The sequence below is a fragment of the Coloeus monedula genome (genome assembly GCF_965178545.1).
Source record: "Coloeus monedula genome assembly, chromosome: 3".
Classification (NCBI taxonomy): Eukaryota; Metazoa; Chordata; class Aves; order Passeriformes; family Corvidae; genus Coloeus; species Coloeus monedula.
This window is the reverse complement of record NC_138783.1, coordinates 48,303,760-48,330,395: the sequence shown is the minus strand read 5'-3', so window position 1 is coordinate 48,330,395 and position 26,636 is coordinate 48,303,760. Positions and strand designations below refer to the sequence as shown.

The window sequence follows — 26,636 nt, the reverse complement described above, 5'->3', positions numbered from 1 at the left end:
ATCAAAGTGAGTATTCGCATTTCTAAATTACAAGCAAGTTTGAATAGTGTATGGCAGAACCAAGATCAAATCAGAAATGAAAAAATACAGTTATTTACAGATAGGTAACACTGGACTACAGTTTAGTTAAAGTACTTGTCTTCCAAAAAGAATCATACTGGTTTGCAACAGTCCCTTTGCCAAGCCACCAACCTAACTGTGACAGTGTTGTCTTACCTGAAACTGAGCCATTAATGCCAGTGGATTATTTTGACTGTTGTCAAATGTCAAAACATCAAAGATTCCAACACAATTAACTCGTAACCTTTAGGAACAAGAAGAGAAAACGAAGAATTGCCATTAAACTTTATTGGTTACTCCATTTTTCCTCTACCATTCATTGAATGGTTTGACATGATAAAAGCCATCAGTACTTAACAAATTATTTATGCAACAGAAAAGACTGATTGTACTATTTGATAAGACGCACAGACAGTATTCAGTTTACAAATAAATCAATAAATTTCTGAACTGACAGTAGTGGGTCTGATCTGTAGTTTGAAGACAATGCATAACTCTTCCCGAATTATGTTTTAAGACCTTTAAAAAACCAAAATTCCAAGCTTTAGCACACTCCTCATGCCAGTTAAGAGCACTTAGTAGCTATTTATGTATCAGGTGCACAGTCAGCAGCTGCCATGAATGCAGAGCACAGTAACACAGTGAGACTGAATGCTTTCATTACCTTGTTTTGCCCGTTACCAGAATCTTCGTTGGATCCATAACTCTGCACGCCAGTCCTGCTGTGTGAATGGTCCGTAAGGCAGAGCTGAGCTGCACAATATATGCCCATATCAAAGACTCTGGAAGCAATCCCGCGTGCTGCCGTGGCAGAGGTCCATCATGCTGACCTAGAACCAAAACATTGTAAGCATCAATAGAAGGCTGCTGTGCAAAAAAGCAAATGACAGCATCTTGAATTATACAATTAACTCACATATTCATTTCATTTAACTCTTAATAGTCCTTGAAAGACACATCTATTGTGCTTTAAAGGTGAGTTTGGGAGTAGATTTTTCTTTGTTGGTTAGTTTCAGTTGTGGTTTTCTGAAAATGTTGAGAATTCGCTAGGCATTATTATTTTCACTCATATTCAGGGAAATGATGCTGATTTTTTAAGTTTAGAGTGAGCACTGGTTGGAAATTGCTCAAAGTGGATAGTACATCAAAATATGCTGGTACTTCAGAAGTAAGAACACCAGTATCCTAAGACAGAGTATGCACCAGAATAGCTGCAACAGATCCCATTTTACCTCCTTTATTGCAGGTAGGCTTTCCAATTAAACATTTTCTATCCTCTAATAAGAAAAAAATAACAAGCTAATTTCAAATTATATGGGCAAATCAGACAAAGATTTGGTGGCTAAACATCTTTGAACACAACTTCACATATGTTCTGCTGTGACACAGCTCCCTGACAAGTCATCACTGCATAACCCCTATTGCATGGGTCATAGGAAAGCAATGCATTGCTCCCCTTCCAAAAGGATTTGTAGATCTCCTTTCAAAAGTAAACTCAATCTTTGCAAACACACACTCAAATTCTACACTGCGAACAGTTTGAGTAATGCTGAGTCACAGATCAAAAAATGAAGATACAAATAACAAATGTTATTTTTAGTATGATGTGTGTAACTCAAAGAAGATGCCATTGTGCAAGGCAAAAAAGCAGGAGAAAAAAATACATCCAGAGTAAGACATCAGAGTACACCTCAATTTTACAAACCACAACAGAGATTTCAAGAGATTGTCTAACTACTGATTTTGCTAATTCTGAGACCAGTAATACCATCAGTATTAAGTAAAATCACGTTAGCATCTGATTCAGTTTGGTTGTAAACTGACTGCACTCTTCTCTAAACACTTCTTTTTTTTTTTGGAGGGGGGGCGGGGGTTTTGGGTTGTTTTGGGGGTTTTTTGTTGTTTTTTGGGGGGGTTTTCTTTTCCCCTTTCCTACAGGACCATATCAACATCTGTGCATTTGATCAAAGTAAGCGTGTATATGCTTGCATGTGTACACACACACAAAATATACGCACAGTGAAAAGAAATGGAACACATTACTGATAACTTCTTACTTGGAAATTTTACTGACTCCGGGCAGTAAATGGGAATGTTAACCAGCTTTCATTTCTGAGCTTTGCTTAGTCCATTTTTAAATTTTAGTTCCCTTTTCAGGTTTAAGGTGCTTTGGTTTAGATTATGAAGATCAAGACGCTGACTCCTTTAAAAAGCAGTAAGCCCAGCATGTCTACTGAAAGCTGAATATAATGAGATATTGTTTGTTTTTTCTGGCCTCCTAATGAATCATTATACAAATCACTTCCCACAAAACCAGCATACCAAGTCTCATGTAGCAAGCTTTTCCCCTCATAAGTCTCTCTTCTTCAGCATGACAAAAATTAGAGTATAAAATGACTGAGGAGATATAACATCACGTATTAGTTGAGACTCTCTCTCTTTACTACTTGCTGTAGAATGCACTTTATATTTGGGGAACGGCAATGTGAGTAGTAGGGTTAACAGGGATGCACATGGATACTGTAAGACAGTTACATGTGTATGCAGGAAGTCCAGAATAGAAAAGTTGCTATAATATTCCAAAGAGAGAGAAAAGCCAAAACTTGGGAGCTATTTTTCTGCACGCGTAACAGCACCTGCCCTTTGATTTTCAAATTAAGGCAATGTAACCAAGAGAATATCCAATATACACTGAAAGAGCGAGGTGAACACAGCTTCTCCTCATCTATCAGAAAATCGCAAGCAATGTTATTTTACTACTGGAAAAGCTAACTTGAGGCTACAGCCAAATCTAGGCTGCTGCTTTCACACCAGCTGGCTGCACCCCATATTCACATACACTAAACGTACAAGCTAAAACATGGGAAGAAGCAGCTTTGAAATGCCTTCTTATGTATCCTTCTGTTCAGAATAAACCCGAATAAAAGCAGCTCAATCTGCTGCAATGATGACTATAATGTATGTCTCAAGAGGTCCATCAGACCTGCCACAGACAGCACCTGAGCAAGGACCCAAGGAGATGAAACCCAAAAGCTTGCTCTTCAGGAGGAACCCACAGCTAGAAAGCTTTCCAAACAGTGCTGAACACAATGAAAAACATCACAAGAATGTAAGTAAATGTTACCAAAACGATCAGAGTATCACTTGAAAAAGTGGTATTTTAAGAGATTCCATGGCTGATTTGCAAAGGCTTCCCACTACAGGCTGAATCCATGGCTACAAGAAGCAAAATTTCAGACTGTGTTCTTCTTACCTACTGCAGGGTAGACTCACCTCTCCCAATAATTTCATCTGAGATGTAGAACACAGACACTAATGGAAAAGATTAAAAATATAAAACCTCCTGTTTCAAAAACAGGTTATCCATTATTTTTCCTTGCCACATTGGGATAAACATAAATAAATAAAAATGCTGACAGTTATTTTTAAGTTCTGTGGTATGCTGATCTCAACAGAACAAAAAAATTTACCCTTTGCACCAGTGTGCATGTGTATATTAGGTTTTTGCTTGCTAAAAAAGCATTCAAAAGAAATTCTGTTCTCCAGAGCAATTATAGATCCAGGAAGAGTCCTGGGATGGAAAGTAAGACCTGGGAACACCAGCATTAGAACCTGTTTCATATCATCAGGAACACTGTCAGAAAGCATGCTAAGAACCAGCAATTCTCACACAGTTATGGAGGAAAATAAAAAAGGCCCAATAAACGATTTAGTCATTTACTAAACTGAGCCCCTCAGGCTTGTAAATCAGTCTTCATATTTAGAACTGAGAATTGTTCAGTGTTCACTTGGTGTTCCTTAAGTTAAAGTACTGAAAACAAGGCAATGGCAGTAGCCTTCATTTCTCCTTCAGGGAAACCTGGGGTTTGGTTTTACATTTCCCAGTATTCAATATACAAGGTTCTGAACTACTAGAGTGCAGCAGTATATTTTGTAAAAATTCTGAAGCTACTGAAAATTTGAACTTATGCTGAAAAAGTTGCAGCTTTTGGCAAAGGTACTTTAGGATAATTATTAGTCACGTATTTCGTCTTCAAAAACATCATGCTGACTTTCAATATTCATATATTCTTACTCCTCATCACACACTATTCATCTAGTCATCACACAACTTATTTCTTTTTCAATGGAAGGGATATCTTACGAAAAAACATTCAGCACGTGGGGATGCAAAAATTGTAAAGTCAGCAATGAAGTCCATTTTTGTGCATTACATACTACTGTGTCAAAAGGAAAGCAATTTTCCCGGACTGTGTTTATCTTCATCAGAAAGTATTTGTTTGCTGAAGAGCAGAGACACTGCTGCTGAAAACTCCTACTACCAGCACGTACACTAACTTTTAATTACTCAGTATTTAAAAGCAGACCAAAGGACATATCAAAGGCATGCTTATCTCTGCTAACCACAAAAACTCATCAGGACAAACCTTTCTGGCAGCTGTCAATAGTCACTGATAATTTGCCATGATTTTCTAGCTGTTAAATTTTAAAGCACATACATTCAGAATTTGGTTTACCATTCAATTATTGAACTGTTAAGAGCAACATTTCAGTACTTTTGAGTTAACTTGCTAATGCAAAGAGAACATAATTTCTGCAGAGATAAATGCACTAATGCGTACTATAATCTGAAGCTATAAGAAATATCAGAAAGGTGGAAGAAAACCAAAAAAGTTCCAGAACAACAGATTTAATGCTTAAAGTATGAAGAAATGTTTTGAAGAAATATAAGAAGTGAGAATAAAATAAAAAGAAACTTTTCAAATAAATGTGCTTTGAGTAGCAATTAAATGAAAATTCAGATTTGTAATTTTAAAACTTGTGCAAATTTAGTAAAATACGACAGAACAATGTTAGATTATCACACTGTATCACCTGAAGGAAGAGGAGGTATTATTGAATAAAGAACACAAGCAACAAATTCTACTGCATCCAGAAGTTAGAGACATTAGTTTACAGTATAAAAATAAATGTAAGCTGCTATTTTTCTCCCCCATACCAAATCTCTACCAAGGTAGTTCTGTAACAGGGTCTGTAAATAACAGAGCAAGAAAACACCCAAGTCTGACCACATTGACACCAGCGACATGCAAGACAGCCATGTAATCCTCATCTTTTAACTATCAAGGTCTCATGTTGCCAACTGAAGCGTTCAACATAAATAAGGTTGCATACCTGAAATCAAATTCTCTGAGATCACTGATCAGGTTCACAGTGTTGTGCCTCCTAAAATCTTTAAAAGCAATTGTACTAATCTGGGCCTCATGCTGCAGAGTACCCAACTTCCATCCATTCCCCTGCTTCTCTTGGGAGTCTCCTCTAGGCAGGCAGACGGCCAAGAAACTCTGTGAGGGGATGGAGAAAGGATCCATGAAGGCAGGCAATTCTGAGAAATCAAGTTATAGGTATGCAATCTTATTTTTCTCTCTTAAATTGCTCCTTCTACTGAGAAACAGACTAGAAAGCAGCAGTTATCAAAAAAAAAAAAAAAAAAAAAAAAAAAAAAAAAAAGCCAAAGCAAAGATGTGCAGAAAGATTTGGCAAAATTTGGGAATTCGCGTGACTTTTCCCCTAATTTATCTAATAAAAAGATTGAAAGATCAGGTAATAAGTGTCATAGTTAGGAGACAGTTATCTTCCCTAAATATCCCTGTAAATTCTGTTGTGACAGCTCATTTTAATTAAACAATACTTTGGTTTGAACAGACGTTGATGTCTTATTTCCAACTTCCCAGATTATTCCTGCCTATGAAAGAAAGTTGAAATAGGCCAAATAAAGGGTCCAGATAGCCCATGAGCCTGTTTGAAACACACATACACTAAAATCAGCTTGCAATGAATACTGAAGTGTATAAACAAACAAGCAGAATATTCTATTAGCCTCCAGTGATTTGCAGCTCAGAGGTAGATACCATGTCTTTGCAGTCCCCAAATATTTCTCCTCCAGGAGTAAGCCCACTTTCGCCTTGAACCTAGGCAAATGTCCACAATAATCTGTGAAAGTTCCATGGCTTAATTATCTTTACACAGGCTTTGAATTTGCTACTTGTCTAGTTTCATTGGTCAGTCCTTAGTATTAGGCTGGAAGAAATAACAAACTCTTTTTATTCATTTCTTCTTTATTCCAGATGATTTTTCAGACACCTACTACATTCCAGTCATTTTTAACCCCATTCTATCCCTTTACATCTTTAGAAGCATGAAAAGCACTATTCCACTTTGCTGTTGTTCATCCAGCTGTTCCATGCCTTTGATCATCCCTGTCATCTCTTCTCAGCTTCTTTGCTGCTCTTTTACACCCTTCAAAATACATGAGGAGGACCACAACTACAGATAGGAGTCTATCAGGCACACATCTTGAATACAATGTCTTCCATTTCATTGCTCTTTTCTTAATAAGCTACATCAATCTCTTTCCTATTTATAGCTATTCAGCAAGAGAAAAGTATTCTCCTCAATCTACTTAACTATGGTTTCAGACCTATTACTGAGTGGCAACAGTCACAGCAGAGACCATCACTGTATATTTAAAGCTAGAGTTACATTTTTTCTTTGATCACATTGGTTTACATTACATCACCTGCTATATTATTGGTAGGAGTTCCAGTCTTGTAAAATCCTTCTGCAATCAATCACAACTGGCCTTTGTTTTTAACAATCCAAATAATCTGGTATTACCAGCAAACTTTGACAGACTATATGTCTTCAGTGCAAACAAGTGAATGTGTTAAAAAACACAACTCCCAGGACATCATCTTGTGAGACCTGTCAGTCAGTGATCTTCACTGTTCACTCTGTTTCCAATATTCTAACCAGGCATTAACCTGAGAACCTTCTCTGCCATATGATTACTTAGGTTCTTTTAAGGACTCTGTTGAATTTCATTGAAAACCCCAAGGTTTTATCTACTGGATCTTCCTTTAAAGAACTTTGATAGATTAATGAGACATGACTGCCCTTTATAGAGCCAAAACTTAATTATTTTCCAGTGTGACAGAAGAATGTGTTCCCAAGAATTTTATTGTAACTTCTATTATTTTATCTAGAACAGACATCATTCTTCTACGATTCTCTAGAGAGATCTCTAGAGAGATACAAAAACATAACAAGGACTGATTTACATGGAAATTGAAAACTGTGACTGGGAAACACTCAGAAGTCTAGCCCTGCATGTAACAGTCATTAACCTGGCAGTAGATCTTCCAGTTTCATCTCACCAAATTAGTTCCACATCAGGCTCATTGAATCTGTAATTGCACTCTGATCTGCCAAAGGATATGACACATCAAACTGGGGTTTCTTCTGTCTGAGATATTACCACCAAAATCAGTGGTGGAAATCAAATTCCATCTCCACTTATACTGGTCAGCTCAGCGCAAAGTCAGTGAGAATTATGCAGTATATACAGTATCCACAAGTCTTTGAATGTATCTAAGTTTACATTCAAGTCTTTGAATGTATTCACACACTACCAAACCAATATACTCTGATGTAAAAGATAGCCAAGTAAAGTTTTACAGCTCAACCTTTGAAACAGTTTGAATTCACAGCTAACAGCTCTAATTTCCAAAGGCACAAGAAAGAAAAAAAACTTAGCTTCTGTTTCTCTTCATATGCTGGCAGCCTAAAGACATTTAGGGAAAATGTCCTCTAATTAAAAAAAAACCCAGGCCATGTCACAGTCCTCTGGTCATCCCTAGTGCTGGATCTAATTTCAGGGCTGGTCCTGCATCAAGCAGTAAGTTGCTCCAAAGAAGCTCTGCAGGGTACCTTTCTACCCTAAGTCTCTCTGGGACTCCATTCGTTACCACCTCTCTTTCTCAGCATGGCACTGTTGTGTTCCAGAGAACACCTGACTGCAGTTTGCAAGACTGCAGGGGTCATGAACTGGTCCTAACAGGAAGAATGATTGAGCAGACTGTTCTGGAGAGGAAGTGGTTTTAGCCACAATCATATGAGCTCTACTGGGCTACTTGCTGAGCCACAGACCACGCTGTGACAGATTTTATGAATGTTGATGCAGTTTTAGTAACTCCATTGAAGCTATAGTATAAACATGACTTAAAAAAAAAAAAAAAAATCAGACCTAAGATAGGACGTTAGTGTCTGAAAAGAATATCCAGATATTTCAATCCTTTTCTTAACTAGCACTTCACATTTCAAACCATCAAATAAAATACTGTCTAATCACTCCTCAAAATACCTAGTGAGGAAAAAAATAGAAAGGTAGGACACCTAAACAGCAAGCATCAAATTGGCATGTCTTTTGAGTTTTGGAATCATTGCCATTAAATGTTAGGTGTTACCTGGTAACAGACCTGCAATAAGGACACCAGAGCTCCTGGCTCCCAATTTTGTTCCATTTTATTTTTCTTTCAAAGAGCCTTACACACTGACATGAATTTTATACTTGTTTGTTAATCCAAAAAAATTTTACAAATAGGAGGTGAAGAAGAGTTCTCTCATATCAATCAGCTTATGATATGACAGAACTGATTAGCCAAGAAATTAGGCTGAACAACTAATTCTGACCAGATGTTTACTGCTGAAGTATTGGAAACAGTGTACAGAAGTATTACATGATAGTGTAGTTTCCTTACCCCATTTCCGTTTTGTGAAATAGGAATCAGCACTAGGGTCATTGAAGTGTCTGCTCATCATAGTCTCTCCTCCAGCATGAAAATCATATGCAAACACAAGAGCTTAAAAATAGAAACAGGTGACATTTATTAACTCAAGTGCATTTGAAAAAAGTATCAACACATCAGCTGGAGGGAGGGGAGGAAGGGCAGAGGGAAAGAAAAAAGAAAAACTTACAATGTTCTCCAAAAGCTTTAGTGGTAAACACTTCACGCAAGGTTACTATATTTGAGTGCTGAATCTTTTTCCACATGTCAACCAATACCATGCACTTTGTGTTAACAAGACGAAAACCTAGGGAAGAAATTAAACCCACGGTTTGAAGTATAATGTTTAGGATGAGAATTTTTTACTTTAACATTTCATCTGAAACTGCTGAGAAACAACCAGACATTCAAATATGACTGCTATGCTTAGGAATGCTCATCCTACTGAGACAACTCAATTTTTCTCACCATGTATCCTCCGAAGGCAATATGGCAGGTCATCTTTACTATTTACGGCTTTATAGCACGATGTAATGTACCCAAAGTTGCTCGTTTTCTGTATCCGATTGGGTGGTGGCAGTGGTTCCAAAGGAAAGAGACTGTGGTAGCTGTCCACTTCCGCAGGAACTGCTATAATCAGTTTAGACACAAACACATTAGGTCTCAGCTGACCTTGAGAAAGTTACTGAGCAGCAGAGAAAACTAAAATGACTTTCACAAACATGTAAATTATCTCGACTGTCTTTTAGATGCATGTGAAGTTAAAATTCACTATTTTTGTTTTAATATCAACATACTGGTAGGTTCCTAGAAGTGATCTCACAGAATTAAAATAATTGTCTTCAGAAAAACAGTTACACCAAATAAAGTCAACAGAATAGATGCACAGCTGCATCTGCCATTTCCTCATTTACCTTAGAAATTCACACTTATGAATGACATTTCTTTGGTGCTTTTCGTACACTGATTCATTAATAAGCACCAATTTCCATGTAGGCTTCATACCATAGTAAGAACCCCATTTTCATCAGGAAAAAAAAGCAAGTATCAGTCATATATGTTTTAATATACTCGTTTAGAAAACAAGGAGAGAGAAATGCTAAAGGTTTACAAATCAGATTATGAGACTACCCTTGCACTTCTGGATTAAAATACTAAACTGCATTTTTTTAACTGCATTGTTATCATATATGCACACATTTAGGAAGTAAAGATACTGCAACCAAAAACTATTTAAATCAAGCCGAGTAATGTAAATTGCCCAAAAGCCAAATCACGTTAAATAGTATATGGTTCTTTAGCCTGACAACTAGTACAAAAGCTTTCTCTGGTATACCAGCCAATTCACTTCAAAACACATTGCTTTGCTAGTTTACATACAACCTTTGAAAAATATATGCATCATTTAAAGAAGTACCTAATATCTACAGAGTAATATAAAACTGTTCTTCACAATGCTTTACTGCCTTAATGATTTTTCCTTTCTCAGCAATTTGAAATATTCCTAACCATTAAGGAGTTTCAAAACAGAAGAAAATTAGAATAGAAGAGAGAAAAAGTAATTCATATTTCTAAAACACTTTGCATTTGGTTATCCACAGCCCAGGCTGATGATTAAAGCTTCATGAAAAATTAAAAACAGGTGGCATTTCTTGCAAGATGTTGTTAATATTGATGAATGTGCACGGTTGCAGAAAAACATGATCACTGTTTAGATTCATAAGAAACACTTACCAGGAATATCAGCCTGATCAATCTGGGCCATCGTTATTAAGTGTCTGTTGATGAGTTCCTAAAGGAAAAATTAAGTCAAGTTTTGAACATTATAATTCAGCTCATCATTTTTGATAACTTGAGAACACTGTCTTTGAAGCACTAGCTACCTGTACTAAAATAAGAATTGCTACAAGTGTCCAGGGCAGAGAGGGTCAAAAGACCACTAGCTTGAAAATTTGCATGATGAAATACCTAAATTCTGGAAGGAGCTTCAGAAGACATTTGCTATAACTGGCATTGACAAAGGCACCTTCTACAGTAAAGCTGAAATAAATAACACTCCCAGCCAGCCTTGAGATGATGAGTCCTGAGAACAGCTCTTCAACTAACACCTGCATACACTTTCATTTCAGTGGGTGACTTTAAAACTGAGTAGTATTGCAGCTTAAAAGAATGCTACAAAAATAAACCCATGCACACCAAAAAAATACATCAGTAATAGTGCTCAGCTGAATAGTAAATCATGGCATGCAGATTAGATTGCAGTCATATGTGTTGTAACTTACCTGCACCCGCTGTTGTACTCTACCTATTACAAGATTTGATTTTTCAAATTCTCCACAGGGAAAACTGACTGCACGGATTGCAAGTGTCTATTTCTCTTCTATCACTACCAATTTTGTATTTTTTGCCAAGATATGCAATTTTCCTTTAAATTCTCTATCATCTTACCTGTCTGAGCTCATCTGCCATGAAGAATGAAGGTGCATTTGCTTTTGGCTGCATGTAAGCAACATGAGGTGCAGCTGGATGGTAGATGTGGTAGTTTGGAAATACCTAAAAATAAAATATTTCAAGAAGCTTTTTAAAATCCTTAAGGATAAGGTAAGTAAAGAGTTTTCTCACTCTCTCAGTTCAAACTACAGAACTATGAAATCTTCATGCACAATACAAGTTACAAATAAACTGTCAGATACGTTACACCTTTTTTGTGTGGTACTCACTTCTACTGATTTCAAGGGGGAGGGAGGTGTGTGCATATATGTATGTACATAGCTATTTTAACATTTTTGTAACAGCCTTTTCCCTGTCACTGTAAATGTAAGAGCTATTTAACCTATCAGAAAGAAAAACCTGACTTCTTGATGTTTTCTCATTACATATGTATCCACTAAGACACACAGAATGCTTTCTTTCTATTGCTGTATTAACACCCCACAAAGCTCTACACAGCTGTAAATTAAAAAAAACATAAAAATTTCTCTGGTCCTCATATTTCAGTGATTTTTGGAGAACAACCAAAGTAATTAAAAGGCCTAATCTTCATGCAGAATAAGCAGTTTAGATTGTTAAAAATAGTATCTGTAGCATGAACCAATTCAGCACTTAAAAGCTCCAGAAAGTTGTGTATTGGAAGCCAACATACCATTCCTGTGAGAGGTGCTGGAGTTGTATCAGTGTAGAAGTATGTTGTTCCACCCACTGTTTCCTTCTGGATCACCTGGCCAGTAGATGGAGGCTGAGAGACAGCATTAGCGACAGACGCAGAGGCACTAGTAGGCACCATATAGTTTGCTGGGTTAGGAGTATGACTTCTTCTTCGAGGAGCAGGAGACGTATGAGGAGTTATTTTGGGAGAATGGAGAGGTGAAGATCCTGCTGACAGTGACATTCCTTAAAGAAACACAAGTACATATTGATCAAATCTGTCACCAAAAATGTTTAGCAATTTCAGAAAAGCAGCCTTCACTACCAACAATATTCTGAGCAGGTGAAGACACTTAACTCTTCAAATAGATAAAGAAATCCTTGAGAAATAAACCAGTAAGAGCATGACTGAACAGATGTATTTTCCCAAAAATCTTTGCTTAGTGCAGAGAGATAGGGCTTGGGAACTTATGATATACACATGAAGAACTGAAATGAAAAACACAGAAGTAGCTGAAAGGGGAAGACAAGTCAAAATAATGCTGTGTCTAGAAGATAGATCATTAAACTGCAAAAAGATAAAATATTAATGACTATATAAGTGAGTGTTTACTTAAGTTACATGAGCAATCAATGGAGTTTGCTAAGATGTAACTCACTTCACCTGATTATGCATGTACCTTTTATTAGAACTCCACAGCTATGAATGTCTCCAGCAATACAGCACACAAATAAGTGGGAGTAATCACCTATTTTCCTGTAATTACTATATTCAAAAGTCATCCTCCAACAGTCTATTTGATATGTAAAGATAGGTAGCATCTCATGATATGAAGTCAAACAAACATTCTTGCAGGGATTTTCTAATCTATTTGAAACTGTTTTATTGGCTGGTGTTCACCTTCAACATTACAGAGGCAACTCCACTGAAACGTGAGAAACCCTGCTTCTAAACAAAGTGCATCAATGAGAAAAACAAGGGCAGCTTTTTTGCATACACACTTTTTAGTTACTAAAAAATTGAATTACTTCAAGAGTTATTGCATGCAGAATTCTCAGATTTGCTTATTTATGAAAATTTAGGTGTAAAATAGACATTCCAGGGTGCTGCTGAGGAAGAGGTAACTCTTCAAACAAAACTCCTTGCAGTTACTAGCAGATCTGAGATACTCAGGTGTTCAGATTAACACCAAGGAAAACATCTTTGACATTTATTGGTGCTCAGTTCAGACTGGGATGCACTTTCTCTTTTATACAATTAGAATTGCATAAGTCATACTAAATCCTTTTCTTGAAAGAAGATACACACCTTTCATATTTAACGTTCTATTGACAGCTGAGAATTCTTCTCTAATTAAGAATTCTGTTAGTTATTACTCAGGTATTTGATTAAAATAATTCCATAAACTCTAGTAACCAGGGCAATTTAAGCAAATACTCAGCTAAAGAGAGCAAGAGCAATTTTTTTTGCATACACCCTTTTTAGTTACATAAACTAGTTTATTTCACTTCAATCACAAGTTACTGTACGCAGAGTTCTCCAAATGCATCATCAGTAATGTGTAGGAGTGATTTTACACTCGTATCATGTCCCTTAAGTAATCTTATCCCTCCTACATTTCATTTTTTTTCTTTTTTAAACAAGGCAAAAGCAAATAACAGTTTCGGTATTAACAAGTAAGCAGTAGCTTGGGAAAAATTATTTTGAAGCTATATTATCTTGACAATATTAATAGAATATTTGTAACCTTTCATTTAGCTCCTCTCATTTACCCCTTTGACATATCAAAAACCATGCTTATTAATTCAGCACGATTCTCTTTTATTCCTCCAAAGTGAATAGTTCCAACAGAATAAACAAGATTTTTTAAAATCTAAACTGTGGGAAAATCACATGCCTTTCTTTTTAATTATGTCTTTAAAGTCATTTATTCTTTTTATAAAAATGCAAAATATAAGAAGATGAAAGGAAAAAAAGTCTGCACTTTTCTAGGTCAGAACTTTTCTTTATATTAATACATGTACATGTGTGTACACACACCTTGTATATAAGCAATATTGTAGAATATTGCTGATTAGTATACTAACTTAAAAAATATAGTTACAATAGGCACTTCTAAATGGTAACATAGTCTCCTAAAAATCTGTTTAGAAATTAACTCCATGACTGTAAAACTTTACACATTTTGATAGCACCAATTTATGCTACAAAAGAAAATAAGTTTTCGTTAACATAAAAGTTACCTTGACTGACTAAGTAACACTTCAGTATTTCAACAGCTACTGTAAAGATTGTTACATTTTTAACAGAAGACTAGAACATGAATGCATTCTTCATCCACTGGGGGAAAAGATCCATTTCAAAGGAAACTATATATTAGTATTAAAAGTTGGAGGATGACTAAAGTGGCCATTAAACTGAAGAAACTCTACAGTTTATGATATCCAAGAGTCCTCGTCATCTGTGGAAAGCTACTGACATGTCTTTCTCACTCTATTCCAACAGAATAGAGTGAAATAGAAATAGAAAGCAGTATTAACTGAAGTCCTTGAAAGCACATCATCTCAACCCAGACAGGAATAACTGGCCTCAAGAATAACTGCTTCAATAAAACAGTCAACTGCAGGGATCATGACATAAGAACTCAGCAGCCTCATATATACTGATGGAAAATTAACTGAAGACCTCTGTGCTTTAAAATAAACACTATATGTACAAGACACAGTATACAGTAAATAATACCTTAAAGAAAAGTGCAGACTTGCAACTAGCTAAAATCATACTGTGACCTTCTACTGCAAGTTTCCCAGAAGAAAAAAGATCTCTAGTGGTTTTTACGGATACAATTTCAAAAAATCTCCACTTTAAGATTTACTTTTTAAAAAAACTTATTCCTGCCAAAGAATAGCTACACACATAAATCCTTAATGTCTCTGCACAGGTATTAATGCAAGACTGAAAGAAAAGGATCACAGCACATCCTCTCAGATGGCCTTCCAATCTAGCTAGGTCTCATTTTGAAAGGACACAGAGTTCAGTGAAAATCATCTGGCAGACAGAACATATGGGCTCCTCATTTGCCAATATGCATAGTGACTTCAGGAGATGAAAGAAGCTTGACTACGCTTTGGTTTTATACTACTAGAACAATATACTACGCATGCTACAAGAATTTAAGAATTTTGCTCCCAGTGCCATGGGGTACAGACAGGCTGAGACAAATACTGAAGGTGATAGATTCTTCTGACTTGCATTACATTCTACACAATCAAAGTATTGAAAGCCCAGTATAACAACAACAACAAAAAAACCACCAAACTTCTAATACAGTGAAACTTATGCGTATTTCAGTACTTAAGGCAATGAATACAGTGCACAAAGTCAAGCAGATATCACCAACTTCATTAGTATTTCAGTCAGTTAAAAGCACATTAATATTTAATCATAACAAACAGAATTAGAGGAAAATAAAGGAACATAGCTATATTAAAAAGTGAGTATATATTCCTACTGATTCATACTCAAGGAAAAAGATATTGCTGAACATACTATAGTAACAATAGAACCACACCTCACAGTATTAGGCTGGGTTTAATAGCACAGTTTATATAAATGCCTATTCACTTAAAGGCCTAAGAAAAAATGGGCTTTGAAAAATCTATTTATGATTTACACATATATATAGAGAGATATAGATATATCATACCAGTGATCTTGACAAATACCATTAGGCTTTCTCTATGAGAGGGTTCTAGATTCCCTTATATCAAAATTCAAATGCCAACAGGAATACTATGACAGACACCAAAAAGCCTATTTCAAATCGTCCCTCCTGAGACTTTTCTACCAGCAAAGGTGGCTCTCCATTCCTTGTCTTGGGGAATCTACACTTCATGAAGAAGTCAAATACAATCTTAAAAGATGAACTGCAAGAACAGGCTTCTTTCACTTCACTGTTATTTATATTTAAAAAGAGGTAGCATGGTATGCAGCTGTCATGGTGTCACACCAAGGTGGAAATGGTTGTGGGATTCACAACATCCACAGTGATCGTGCATGCTACCTACACACACCTGCAGCTCCCGATGCCATCCTTTTCCTGTAAAGAGAGATCATAATTTACATATCTCTCTTTATTCTTGTATTTTCATTTCTTGCCTTGTTTTTTATTTTCATTGTGACTGAGGAAAGGGAAATGGCAGACTTTGACATGCATTTGAGGCAATGCTCAAAGACATTTAATGAGATTACTGCTACTAGTAAAGCTTTGTAGCACACAATGTATTTGAATTAAAAGCTAGGTTGTATTTTGAATCTGAGAATTCACACAGATAATCAAGATCAAAGGGCATCAAGCATGATCTCTTAATGACTCGGTATCTACAACTTTTTGATTTAATGAGAATTCACAACTTAGTGAGGCAGGATCTCATTAAGCTCACGTGTATGCAAATTAGCTGGCCTACAACATTAAAGGTTTAAAAAAACCTTCAAGTTTTGCCTACAAATTTACTAATCTACAACTATATCCCTATGCCTCTAATGCTTGTAATGCATCCATTTTATCACTTTAATGCTCTGTACTTCAGAGATACCCCAGAACTAGGTAAATTTTGAAGAATGACAAAGCAAAGTAAATTATAAAATCAGGTAATTTCAAGAACTTGAAGTAGCATCCTTAAATGCATTAAATATTTATTTTACTGTAAGCTTTCTATCAGGTCATTAGCATTGTAGCTGTGTATTTTCAAGTTAATTAAATCTGCTTCATTCCCTAAACAATTTAAATCATCAATTCTTCCTCTTCAGTTTTAATTGGGGAAAAGATAATTTTACAGTCTCTTTGCCTTCTTCTGTTCTTACATTATTCTGGAATGCCTGCAGAACTTCCTCTGCACTATACTTATCCAGGAGGAGGGAACAAGCTCTTGGGGCTTTCAGCCACACAAACCACCTCAGCTGAAAGTGCTCCATCTCCAGCTGGGGCTGTGGGCTCTGAGAACTACACTCTTGCAGCTCATCACAAATGGAGATGTGTCAACTGAACACAAGCACAACGCCTTTGCACTCTGGCTCCTAAGCCTGCAGGTTCATACTGGCAGCAGAAACGGGATCTCTTACATTCTGCATAAGCTCAGAACCTGACTTAGACTAAATACAGAAGCAACAGCAATTTGCAGTCACTTCCATCAGTGACAAAGGCATCATTCTTCAGCTATAACCTAGCTTTAGCAAACCCAAGACAGACAGATTTTCGCTGTTGGGAGCTATACATCTGTTCTCTCTCAGGTTTAACACAGCAATGATGTCTTATCACTTCGATGGCATTCATGAATTTCTTTCATACACTGCATTGAATATTTTAATGACATTAATACTCTAAAACAGCTACACAGGACTGGGTAAGAAGCTTGTTAGCAAGAGTGCTGTTTGAAGATTGTCAACTCCTTACTAAATTTTCCACACAAATGACAAACAGGGTGTGTTTCCTAGCAAGGAAAGGGACGAGCAATAACATAGTATTCATATGAGTTTATGGAAAAAGAGCTTGGAAATGGTGAAGGAGAGATGTTTACAACTCTTCACTGAAACAATTTTCTCCCACCATTTGTGTAAGTTGCATTTTATATCACTCTATTTCCATATTCTATTAAAGGCTACCAAGATGAAGACAGATTCTGTGTTGAGATTACCCTAGAAAGCACTTACGTAAGTAAACGTGTGAATGTAGCAGTAACCTTCTTCATGCTACATCCAAATGGATAGGTCAGGCATGGATTCAAGCTATCCACTAAAGAATTTTAGGTTTCCCCTGTCATATTTTTCAGTGTTTCTGCAGTACTGTTGACAAGACAGGCAGAACAAATATTTTCCAAGGATAATTGAGTTGAATATGAAATACTAGATGTCAAAAGTGGTTTTGATTTACACCTACCTTTAGGGAAATCTCAGAAACTAGATATGTAAAAGAACTTCTATTTTTCCATCATCAAGAAGGAAATCAAAGGACTATTTTCATGATTTACCTACTTTGTTTTGGGTGAATAAAACTATGGAAGTCTTAAATTATTCCTACTACATTTTCTTATGTCTTATGAAATCTTAATTTCCTCCAGTACCCTGTAAATTACTATAAGCAATCTTAATCTCACAGAAATACTTCAATCTGCAAAGTTATTCTACAGGAGAGTATGCACCCGTTAACTGGAAGGAGACTTATCTTTATTCAAAGGAAAATTCTTATAAACTCTTTATATGGGTTTCATTTGTTTTCACTTATTGAAACCTAACAGGTCTCAACCATTTTTTCATGACAACTTCTGAACGTATTTAAACATTTTTTTATTCTGTTATCCAGCATGATCTAAGTGGTGAAGCTTCCCCACACAAAGATACTGCTTTCTTATTTAAGAGCCTAATTTTTTAGAAAGAGAACCTCCTAGCTGACCTTGAGGTAACAGGAATTTCTGTGGATGTATTCTGTTGACAGCTTTAATGTTGACACTTAAATAAAAATAAATGTCTATGAGCAGTATTTACATAGGACACTTAGGTTCAGAGAATTCTGCACTCAGTGAGAGAGGAAAAAAGCTTCTAGAAAAATTCAGAGAATCCAGCCAAGATCCCTACTTTGAACTATATTTTCTTTTTAATTATACAGGAAGAGCAGGGAAACAAGCCAACTCGGCCTGAAATTAGCTCTTATGAATACTCCCCCATCCCTCTTGTCCATAAACAAACAATAGTATCTGAGGCTAGAAAGTATGCAGCATTGGTATCTATATTTATTTCTAGGAGCTGAAATTGTTGTGCGAACTTCTTTCATCAGTGTTACTTATCCTTTCAAGTATTACTTACAGATAGTAAAGAAATGGGACTGTGAAGGATCCCTCTGAGACCCCACTGGACACTTTCCAAAAGCAGATCATTTTACTGTATTCTATTTAATCCTTTATACACTTTTCAATCCAGGTGACAAGGCTGAGAGGCATATAAACACAACAGTTTTCCAATAAGATGGTACAGCACAATATAGCATCAAGCAGACACAGAACCACAACATGTTCATTTGATCAGCAAAAGTATCAATCACTTTCCTAACCTGCTCTGCTAAGTTTTTACATGCAAGCTAAATGCTGGCTTCTTTCACATTGACACTGGCATCAAGAAAGACTGAAGTTCATTTTAATAAATGGTAATTGCCAATAGATGTTTAAAAAAAAAAATCATTTGTAACATTTGTCTGTCTGCCTTTTGGCAGCTACCTAATGCTTCTTGTCAGCTGCAAGAGACTGCTGGACGTTTAAGATACAGAAACTCATTAAAGAATCTGCAGTGTGAATATCTAGATCTGCTGATGACTATTTATTGGAAATATTTTAATTTTATTTAAACAGAATTATTAGAATTAAGTTAATATTTTAAGATCAGAAGACTAAAAGATGCATGAAGGGCTTCAACTTTTCAAACGTGTAAAAAAATCTGTCAATTATATGACTGCATGAAACATTTCAGTAAGAGTTTTAAACCTGGGAAATAACAATAAAGTGGTCTTAAAAGTTTGAGATTACATGTGACAGATACAATAAAAATTAATACTATTTTGCAAGGCAAAGTATTTTAGAATTAGATTGTCTTCTACTTTTTGTTTTTAATCCAGATCTTAAAGTCCTCATATACACTCATTAATATTGCAAAAAATTACTTCTACATCACACAGTCTAGAAACAAAAAGAGCAGATCAGTGTATGGTAATCCAAGATCATATGTATTTTAGACTACAATGCATTTCTAGACTATGGGTAGTTTAAATCACCTTCAGGTATTGTTCTGGCAAGAACCACTTAAGACACAGTATGTGATAACTCAGCAATCCTTTTCCCCAAAAGGAGCAGAGTTCAGTTGTTAATTTCAGTGCTGCTGTGGCTGAGCAGATTTCACAGCCTGCAGTGTGATTTCCATACTACTGGAAGATAAGCCCAAAGTTCCCCTACTTTTTGAAGATCGCCTTAAAATTAAGAGCTAAAGTAGGAGGTAGTACATTTATACCCGATAAATCTGATAACTATATATATATAGAGTTATGTTTGACAAAACAAACCACTGTACAACAAATCAGTACTCTCAACCTACCTGGTGCTAACCCAGCAGCAGCAGGACTTCCCATGGAGGGGTGAGAGAACAAGGCTTGAGAGAAGGCAGACATACTTGACTGGGATACATTACTCAGCCTGGAAGTTGATCCTCCTTTGGGAATAAACTCACTTGCAGAAGGATTTGGTGTCTGTTCAAAAAAAAATAATAATAAATTAAATGTTTATTTTAAATGAGAAGGAATTGAGAGCGTCTACTTGGTAGAAAATACTTTCTAGAAAGGCCTACTAGTGCAGGGGTTATTTTTAAGGTACATACAGCTTGCTGACAAGAACAAAGAATACTGGAAGCTGGTCTACATGAACAAATTTAGATGTATTTTTAGCTTATGTCTGAAGTAGTATAAGCAAACCTTCCATATGAACAGCTGGTGTACAAATTCATACATCTTGCAAAGGGCTTTCCATAAGCATTACACTACAAGTTGGAGAACAGACTCGACACTGAGAAATCTTTGCCACAGCTGCATAGACTGTTCCCCCAGGACAGCAATTTCATTTCAAACTAACTAGCAATTTCAAATTAAAGGAGTGAAAATGATTCCCACTAGAAAAGTCATCCCTGCCTCTATTTCAAATAGATCTGTATGCTCAGATTTTTTGTAGAGTTAACTCTTGTTTTAACTATGTGTGTTTCATTTATCTAGCACCTTTAATAATAAAGTTTAATTTGGTGCCACAGAAAGAAGTAGAAGCAGAATGATGGTCAAACATCCAGTATTTGTTAGTACATAAAAACACAAGCAATTTTTAATTTCTATTAAAATCAGTGCAGACAATTTTGTAGTTTGGGGTTGTGGTGTTTGTTTTGAGATAACGTTTTTGTTTGATTTGGGGTAGGGAGGGTTACAAAAAGAAAATCCCAGTTAGAGCTCAAAAGGCAAAAAAGCTTATTATTGGACAGCCAATTACAAATGACATGAATGGAACAAAAACTACATTAAGCCAAGAAATAAAACCAATTATTGCATGAACACTCTGAAAAGCTAGAAGATTATTAAATTACAGGGTTTAGCTTATTACGTAACCTGCAGAGTACCTCACAAAAGTGTCTAAACAAGTTAGGTAAAATACGAAGACAGCAACAGCTCCCAATAGACAAGGGATACTGTTAAGATAATCTATAATGTTTTTTTATAGAAAATTATATTGGAGTAGTTTGGTTTCAGGCAGTTTTAAAATGACTAAATATATCAGCAGTTAGTTAAATTACCTGTGTTGATTTTACCAATATAGTGGCATCAGAGAAAGTAAGTTAGTGCCAAATTAGAAGCGAAGTGTGAACATCAATTTAGACAGTAAAGAAAGTATTTGAAAAGAGTTCCTGCTAATTGGGTTTTGATACCCCTATTTCAATATTTCTGCCAAATATCATAGTATTAATGTATTTCAAAGCACTGAAAAAGAAGATTCTCAAAGGTGTAAAATTAAAGAAGATGCCCAGGTTTAAAAGCAAATAGCAAAAATACTCTACCTTCAATCACGCAGTAAATTTTAACCACTATCCACTTTATGATATCAACTTTACCACCTTGTCATCTTACATGTACATGTTTCTGAATATTCAAGGAACATCTATAAGCAAGTATGTAGATTGTAAAGTAAAACACTTATATTTAAATGCGTAAAGAGTTCACATGAATTTTAAAACTCTTTAATCACAGTTAAGGAATGCCTATTAAGCTATACACTAATACAACAAAACAAATGGTAAGTTGAATTATACAGACTGAAAACACATAACTGACACATTTATACTCAAAAGATAATATTCTGGACTTATCTGAATTTAGGTACAGGAATAACTAAGAGAATGGTGTTCCTCTAGATAAAAACTGGCATGCAACCATTCAGCAAAATCTGCACTGAAACTGGAGAAAATTACAGAGGTGGTAAAGAGTAATGTAGAACTTTTCCAAACAGCGACAGAGCTAAATAGTCATCAAACACAACAACTGGGAGAGCAAGGGACAGAATTCATAACATCTTGCTAAAAGAACAAAATTCTAAAGAACTACAAAGTCCACATTTTCCCACTGCTAAAAGCAGCAGTGACACATCCATAGCTCTATCACACCTAAATTCTGTGTCAACCAGGCGACAAGGGCAGGACATGGCATAAGGTTTGAAGCATGCAAGCAGAGAGAAAAAACACCTTCGGGAAGATAACTCAAACTTTCCTAGAGCAACTGAGAAAGTTCCCAAAATCCCATCCATGGCATTCTGGATAAACTCTTCCCATTTTCATCCAATGATTCAAACAACTCCTACAACACAGAGATGGTTCTTATTTCTAAATGCATTCTGCAAGTTTCATAGAGACCAGTTTTGGCATCAAAAAGTTATTTATTTACTAAAAAGTTACTTACTTACTAAGTCACTTATAACCATCAAAATTTTTAAATGCAGCTTCGCTTTTTAAAAAAGAGCTCCACTTTAACTGTAGGTGTTTTAATTTATCCAAGTGAAAGAGTCAAACCCAGGAATCTGCTAGGGCTGATCTGGTTTATGCTACAGAATTACAAACAGCAGTGGGTCAAGTCTGATGGAAATTCAGTTTCATTCTATTTTTTGATATCACAATTCAGGATGAGCATCAAAGCCTGCTAAGATTAAGTTGTTTTTACATAACTTTGATGAAAACATTGTATATGAGTAAACAGCTTTGATTTACAAAGATAGACCCTATACTATGAAAGCCTGTTTTACTTCTCTGTGATGCTACGAACATGAAGCTGCAATCCAAGACTTTCCCCACTGGTAAAAAGTGTTTTAATTTTGGGTTACAATTTTAAAAGACCCTTCCACCTTCAAGTTGTTTCCTAAGTATAGAAAAATACTCAAGTTCCACAGTCACTAGCCAGAATAAACTAATCAAAGTAATACAGCAAATTTTAGTACCTGGTAGTCAAAACTAGCAAATACTGTCAGATAATTTGAAGCTTAAGCCCCAATCCAGATTTAAAGTCATTACATTTATGTAAAGCTGCAGTTCTTAAAAACTTTCATGCTTTTGAAAACATTTTATCTGAAGTAAAACATTAATTTTTCTGAATACTATTTTCTTCCATGCAAATAATTAAAATAATTAGGCCACAATAAGTGACTAAACTGAGGTAGTATAATATTACTATAATTTTTTTTAATTTTTAATTTTTTAATCATTTTTTAGTCATTGTAGATAACCATTCTGCAGCAATGACCATGCAAATATGCCAGAATTATAAAGGCACATTCTTAATGGCCAATGATTCAAAATATTATATTCCTGGCCTGAAAAAATATCCTACTTTCACTCTGTCATCTCATAATACAAAGTATAAATTCCAGGTTTAGTTTTACATTTGGATCAACAGTAGGTTTGAAAACGGGTTTAAATGGTAGCTATGTTTTAGAACCTGACAGTATTCTTACAGTTTTTGCCTTAGAGTCCAACCAAACTTCCCAAGATGAAGTAAAAAAGAAAATTAAACTCTTATAAGAATGAAAATAATCTAGATCTTCTAAGTGAAAAACATTTTCTTCATTCTGTATTATGTTTAAATTTTGCATAAGTACAGCTTTTAAACAAATTTCATTTAATTAGTAATTAATTACTCATCTCAGAATAAAGTAACTTACGCTAGATGAGGCTTAAAATTTTAAGTCTGAATAAATCAGGATTGGTAAAATATGTAGAGAAAATTGGTATTGAAAACTTATTAATTTTCAGGAGTAACTAAAAGAATGGACATGCAAGAATCATGTAATGATTATGCAACACTGATGTCAAAAGGCAGCAAATGTACTTCTAAACACGAAAGAAACAAAAACTACTAGCACTGTCTGCACTGTGTTAAATAAGCCTATTTTCAGTTTCAAATGCAAGTGTCCCATAAAAAGGCACATACAAAATTTCGAAATGCTAGTAAACATGTTTTCAAACAACAGCATTAAAGAAGTATAGCTGAGCCAGCTATGTTATGTTTTTCTAGCAAACCACCTAAGGCAACTTCTAACGGATACCTTTGCTAAAATTGCCATCATTCCCTTTTCCTCTCAATCTTGCCAACTGAAATCTCATCCCCCTTCTTCCAGTATATTAATAAAAATGCTGTCAAACTAAAACAGTGAAGCTACTTCCCTAATTATTACCTGAATACCTACATCATGCATTCTCAGAATGATTCAGTGAATAAATTTCATCAAAATACCCTATTTTCAGATTCTTTATGTCCATGCCTCTTTTCAGTCAGCTTTGCAAAGAAACTTCCAAAGACAGTCCACAAAACTGAATCCACCCAGCTCCACTTACAAAAACAATTCCTATACTTCTGTACCTCAGAGTGAAAAAAACTTGTCTGGTGCTTTTCCAGGTATGAAAGGAAATAAAATTAAAATATAGCATGGAGGGGAATAACCAAAATATTCTGTGACTACCACAAAAAAAAAAAAACAAACAAAAAAAAAACCCCAACAACAACAACAAAAAAAAAACAAACAAACAAAAAAAACCAAACAAAAAAAACCCCACCAAACCGAAAACAATTCAAGGCTCCTTAAATAAGGTACAGATGAAAGTAAAGAGCAAGCCAAGGAGCTAAGCTGAAGACCATCACTGGAAGGACTACACAGCAGCATGTACCATTACTGTATGTTGAGGAGTTGCACATAACAGATTTCTGTAATCCAGAAATAAAATCAAAATTCCTGTTTCATCAACTATCAATTTCGATACATATGATATGTCTTTACACTCCTGAGTGGTAAACTTGTAAGGCCCCACTGCTGCAGTAACTAATAATGAATCCTCAAAGCGCCTTTAAGTACAGAAGTGAGCTGGAACACAGGGACATACAAGTTATGAAGCCTTTGGAAAGTCACACAGGGATCCCACAAGAACACTGGATACCACCCTTCTCTCTCTCTCATTTCTCATTCAGCATCTCTCAAGACAGCATGCAGCTGTACAGCAGCAGCCGCAGCGATACCACCACATCAGTCTCAGAGGGTGTAATGCTACTTCATTAGATTGGTTCTGGTCCCACATTCAACCAAAGCCCAAAGCCAGCTACCTAACTCCAAAAGTAGGCCAATCTCAATTTGATTTCAGAAGGATGTGCTAATGCACTTACCATGCTAGAAACTGGATACAAGCCTCTTTGTTCTCTTTTTATGTTCTCCCTCACTTCCAAATTCATGCTGATCTGTTCTGACATCCCAAATTACATAATCATGTAATGGTTACAGAAAACCATCACTAACCCACATCCATGTTATAAAGCAGAGCACTCCTTTACCAGTCTATTTTTGGCATAGTTTTCATAATATCTCTTAGGAACACAGAAACATGCAGAAGTCTTTCTTGAGCTTAATATGTTGTTATTTTGTTGCTGTTGGGTTTTGGGGTTTCTTTGTTGTTTTTTAATGGGCAGGTATGAGGAGATTCACTTCACAGAGCATTGTTGCAATTCCTCCAAGATTTCCTTGAGAGTCATGACATCAGGAAAGGATGCATTTTGTGATGTCAGAGCAACCCAGATACTGGAGGTCGCCAACAACTTCAAAGCAAATCTTTCTCTCCCACCACTGAATTGGTGTAACATGCTACATTATAATTACTGTGACAAATCATCGCATCACTCCAACAGTAGGCTCTAAGAAATTTCAATTTGCCAACATTATTAGTTATATTGCTCTACTGCTCTTGCAGAAGAATTAAGAGTCAATTTCTTTAAAACTGGGTAAAATTTGTTGGCTAAAGATCTATTGGTTTATAAACCAGAACACAGGCTCAGACGAAACTACTAGCAAAGTCTTGTTACAACTGGCAAGTAGATCTCACTAAAAAGCAAACTTTAAAAGATTTGGAATATTTTCACATTTCTTTAACAAAATCCTTCAAAGTACTGTAAAAACATCTAAAGTTTTAGAAGTCCATACTCCTAATGCAACATATTTGAAAATTTTCTTTTTCTCTGATTATTTTTTGCTCAGGAAACAAACAAACAATCAGTTATTGATGGTGAATAAGAACTGATCTGTGTAACTAAAACATACCTATTCCTACTATTTTAAGGAGCATTACCATTTGCTATTATAACATGTATCATGTGGTAGTATTGTAGCTCAGGACACTTCCTAATGTAAGGTAGGATACATCACTATAAAACAAACTCTGGTTTGGGTTTTTTTGCTTTTTTAATGCACAACCCAGAGTACAATTCACTCTGCAGACTTCACATTTAATCATGTCAGTGTAACACCATACTTAAAACAGATCCAGATTATAAATTCATAGCCATGCAGGAGTAACAGTTAAATTATTTTACAAAGCAAGTTCTAACACCCTTCCTTCTTCAGTCTTGCCAGACTCCACAGTTTCTCTTCAATCCCTCCTGTTTCTCCTCCAATTCTATTTATTATGGCTGGCACATCCTTCTGTTTGTGTTTGCACCACATGTGCATATACATGCTTCGCTAAAGCCCACGTCTCCATGGGAAGCTATGCAATTGCATCATGTAATACAAAATCTTACGCTGCACGCACTTTAAATCAATTCTGTAGCTGGGACTCTGCTGCAATAAAGGAGCCTGGAACTGCACTCTTCAAGAGAGATGTGCTCTGCAGCCAATCCCAAACAGCACCAACCTCAGACAGCATGGGGACCT

The 26,636-nt window shown here is 35.8% G+C and overlaps 1 protein-coding gene across 4 annotated transcripts in view; it reads right to left on the bottom strand.

Annotated features, from left to right (window-relative positions):
* Window positions 1–26,636, bottom strand: part of PAN3 (poly(A) specific ribonuclease subunit PAN3) — a 97,213-nt gene that overhangs the window by 34,214 nt on the left and 36,363 nt on the right. For all 4 annotated transcript variants that reach the window (XM_082278691.1, XM_082278690.1, XM_082278689.1 and 1 more), the window contains exons 7-15: window positions 19,966–20,116; window positions 11,830–12,077; window positions 11,136–11,240; window positions 10,422–10,479; window positions 9,156–9,317; window positions 8,878–8,994; window positions 8,661–8,762; window positions 725–890; window positions 217–304 (exon numbers count right to left, since the gene is read on the bottom strand). In XM_082278691.1, coding sequence (XP_082134817.1) covers window positions 217–304; window positions 725–890; window positions 8,661–8,762; window positions 8,878–8,994; window positions 9,156–9,317; window positions 10,422–10,479; window positions 11,136–11,240; window positions 11,830–12,077; window positions 19,966–20,116 — 1,197 coding nt within the window. The remainder of the gene's footprint in view (window positions 1–216; window positions 305–724; window positions 891–8,660; window positions 8,763–8,877; window positions 8,995–9,155; window positions 9,318–10,421; window positions 10,480–11,135; window positions 11,241–11,829; window positions 12,078–19,965; window positions 20,117–26,636) is intronic.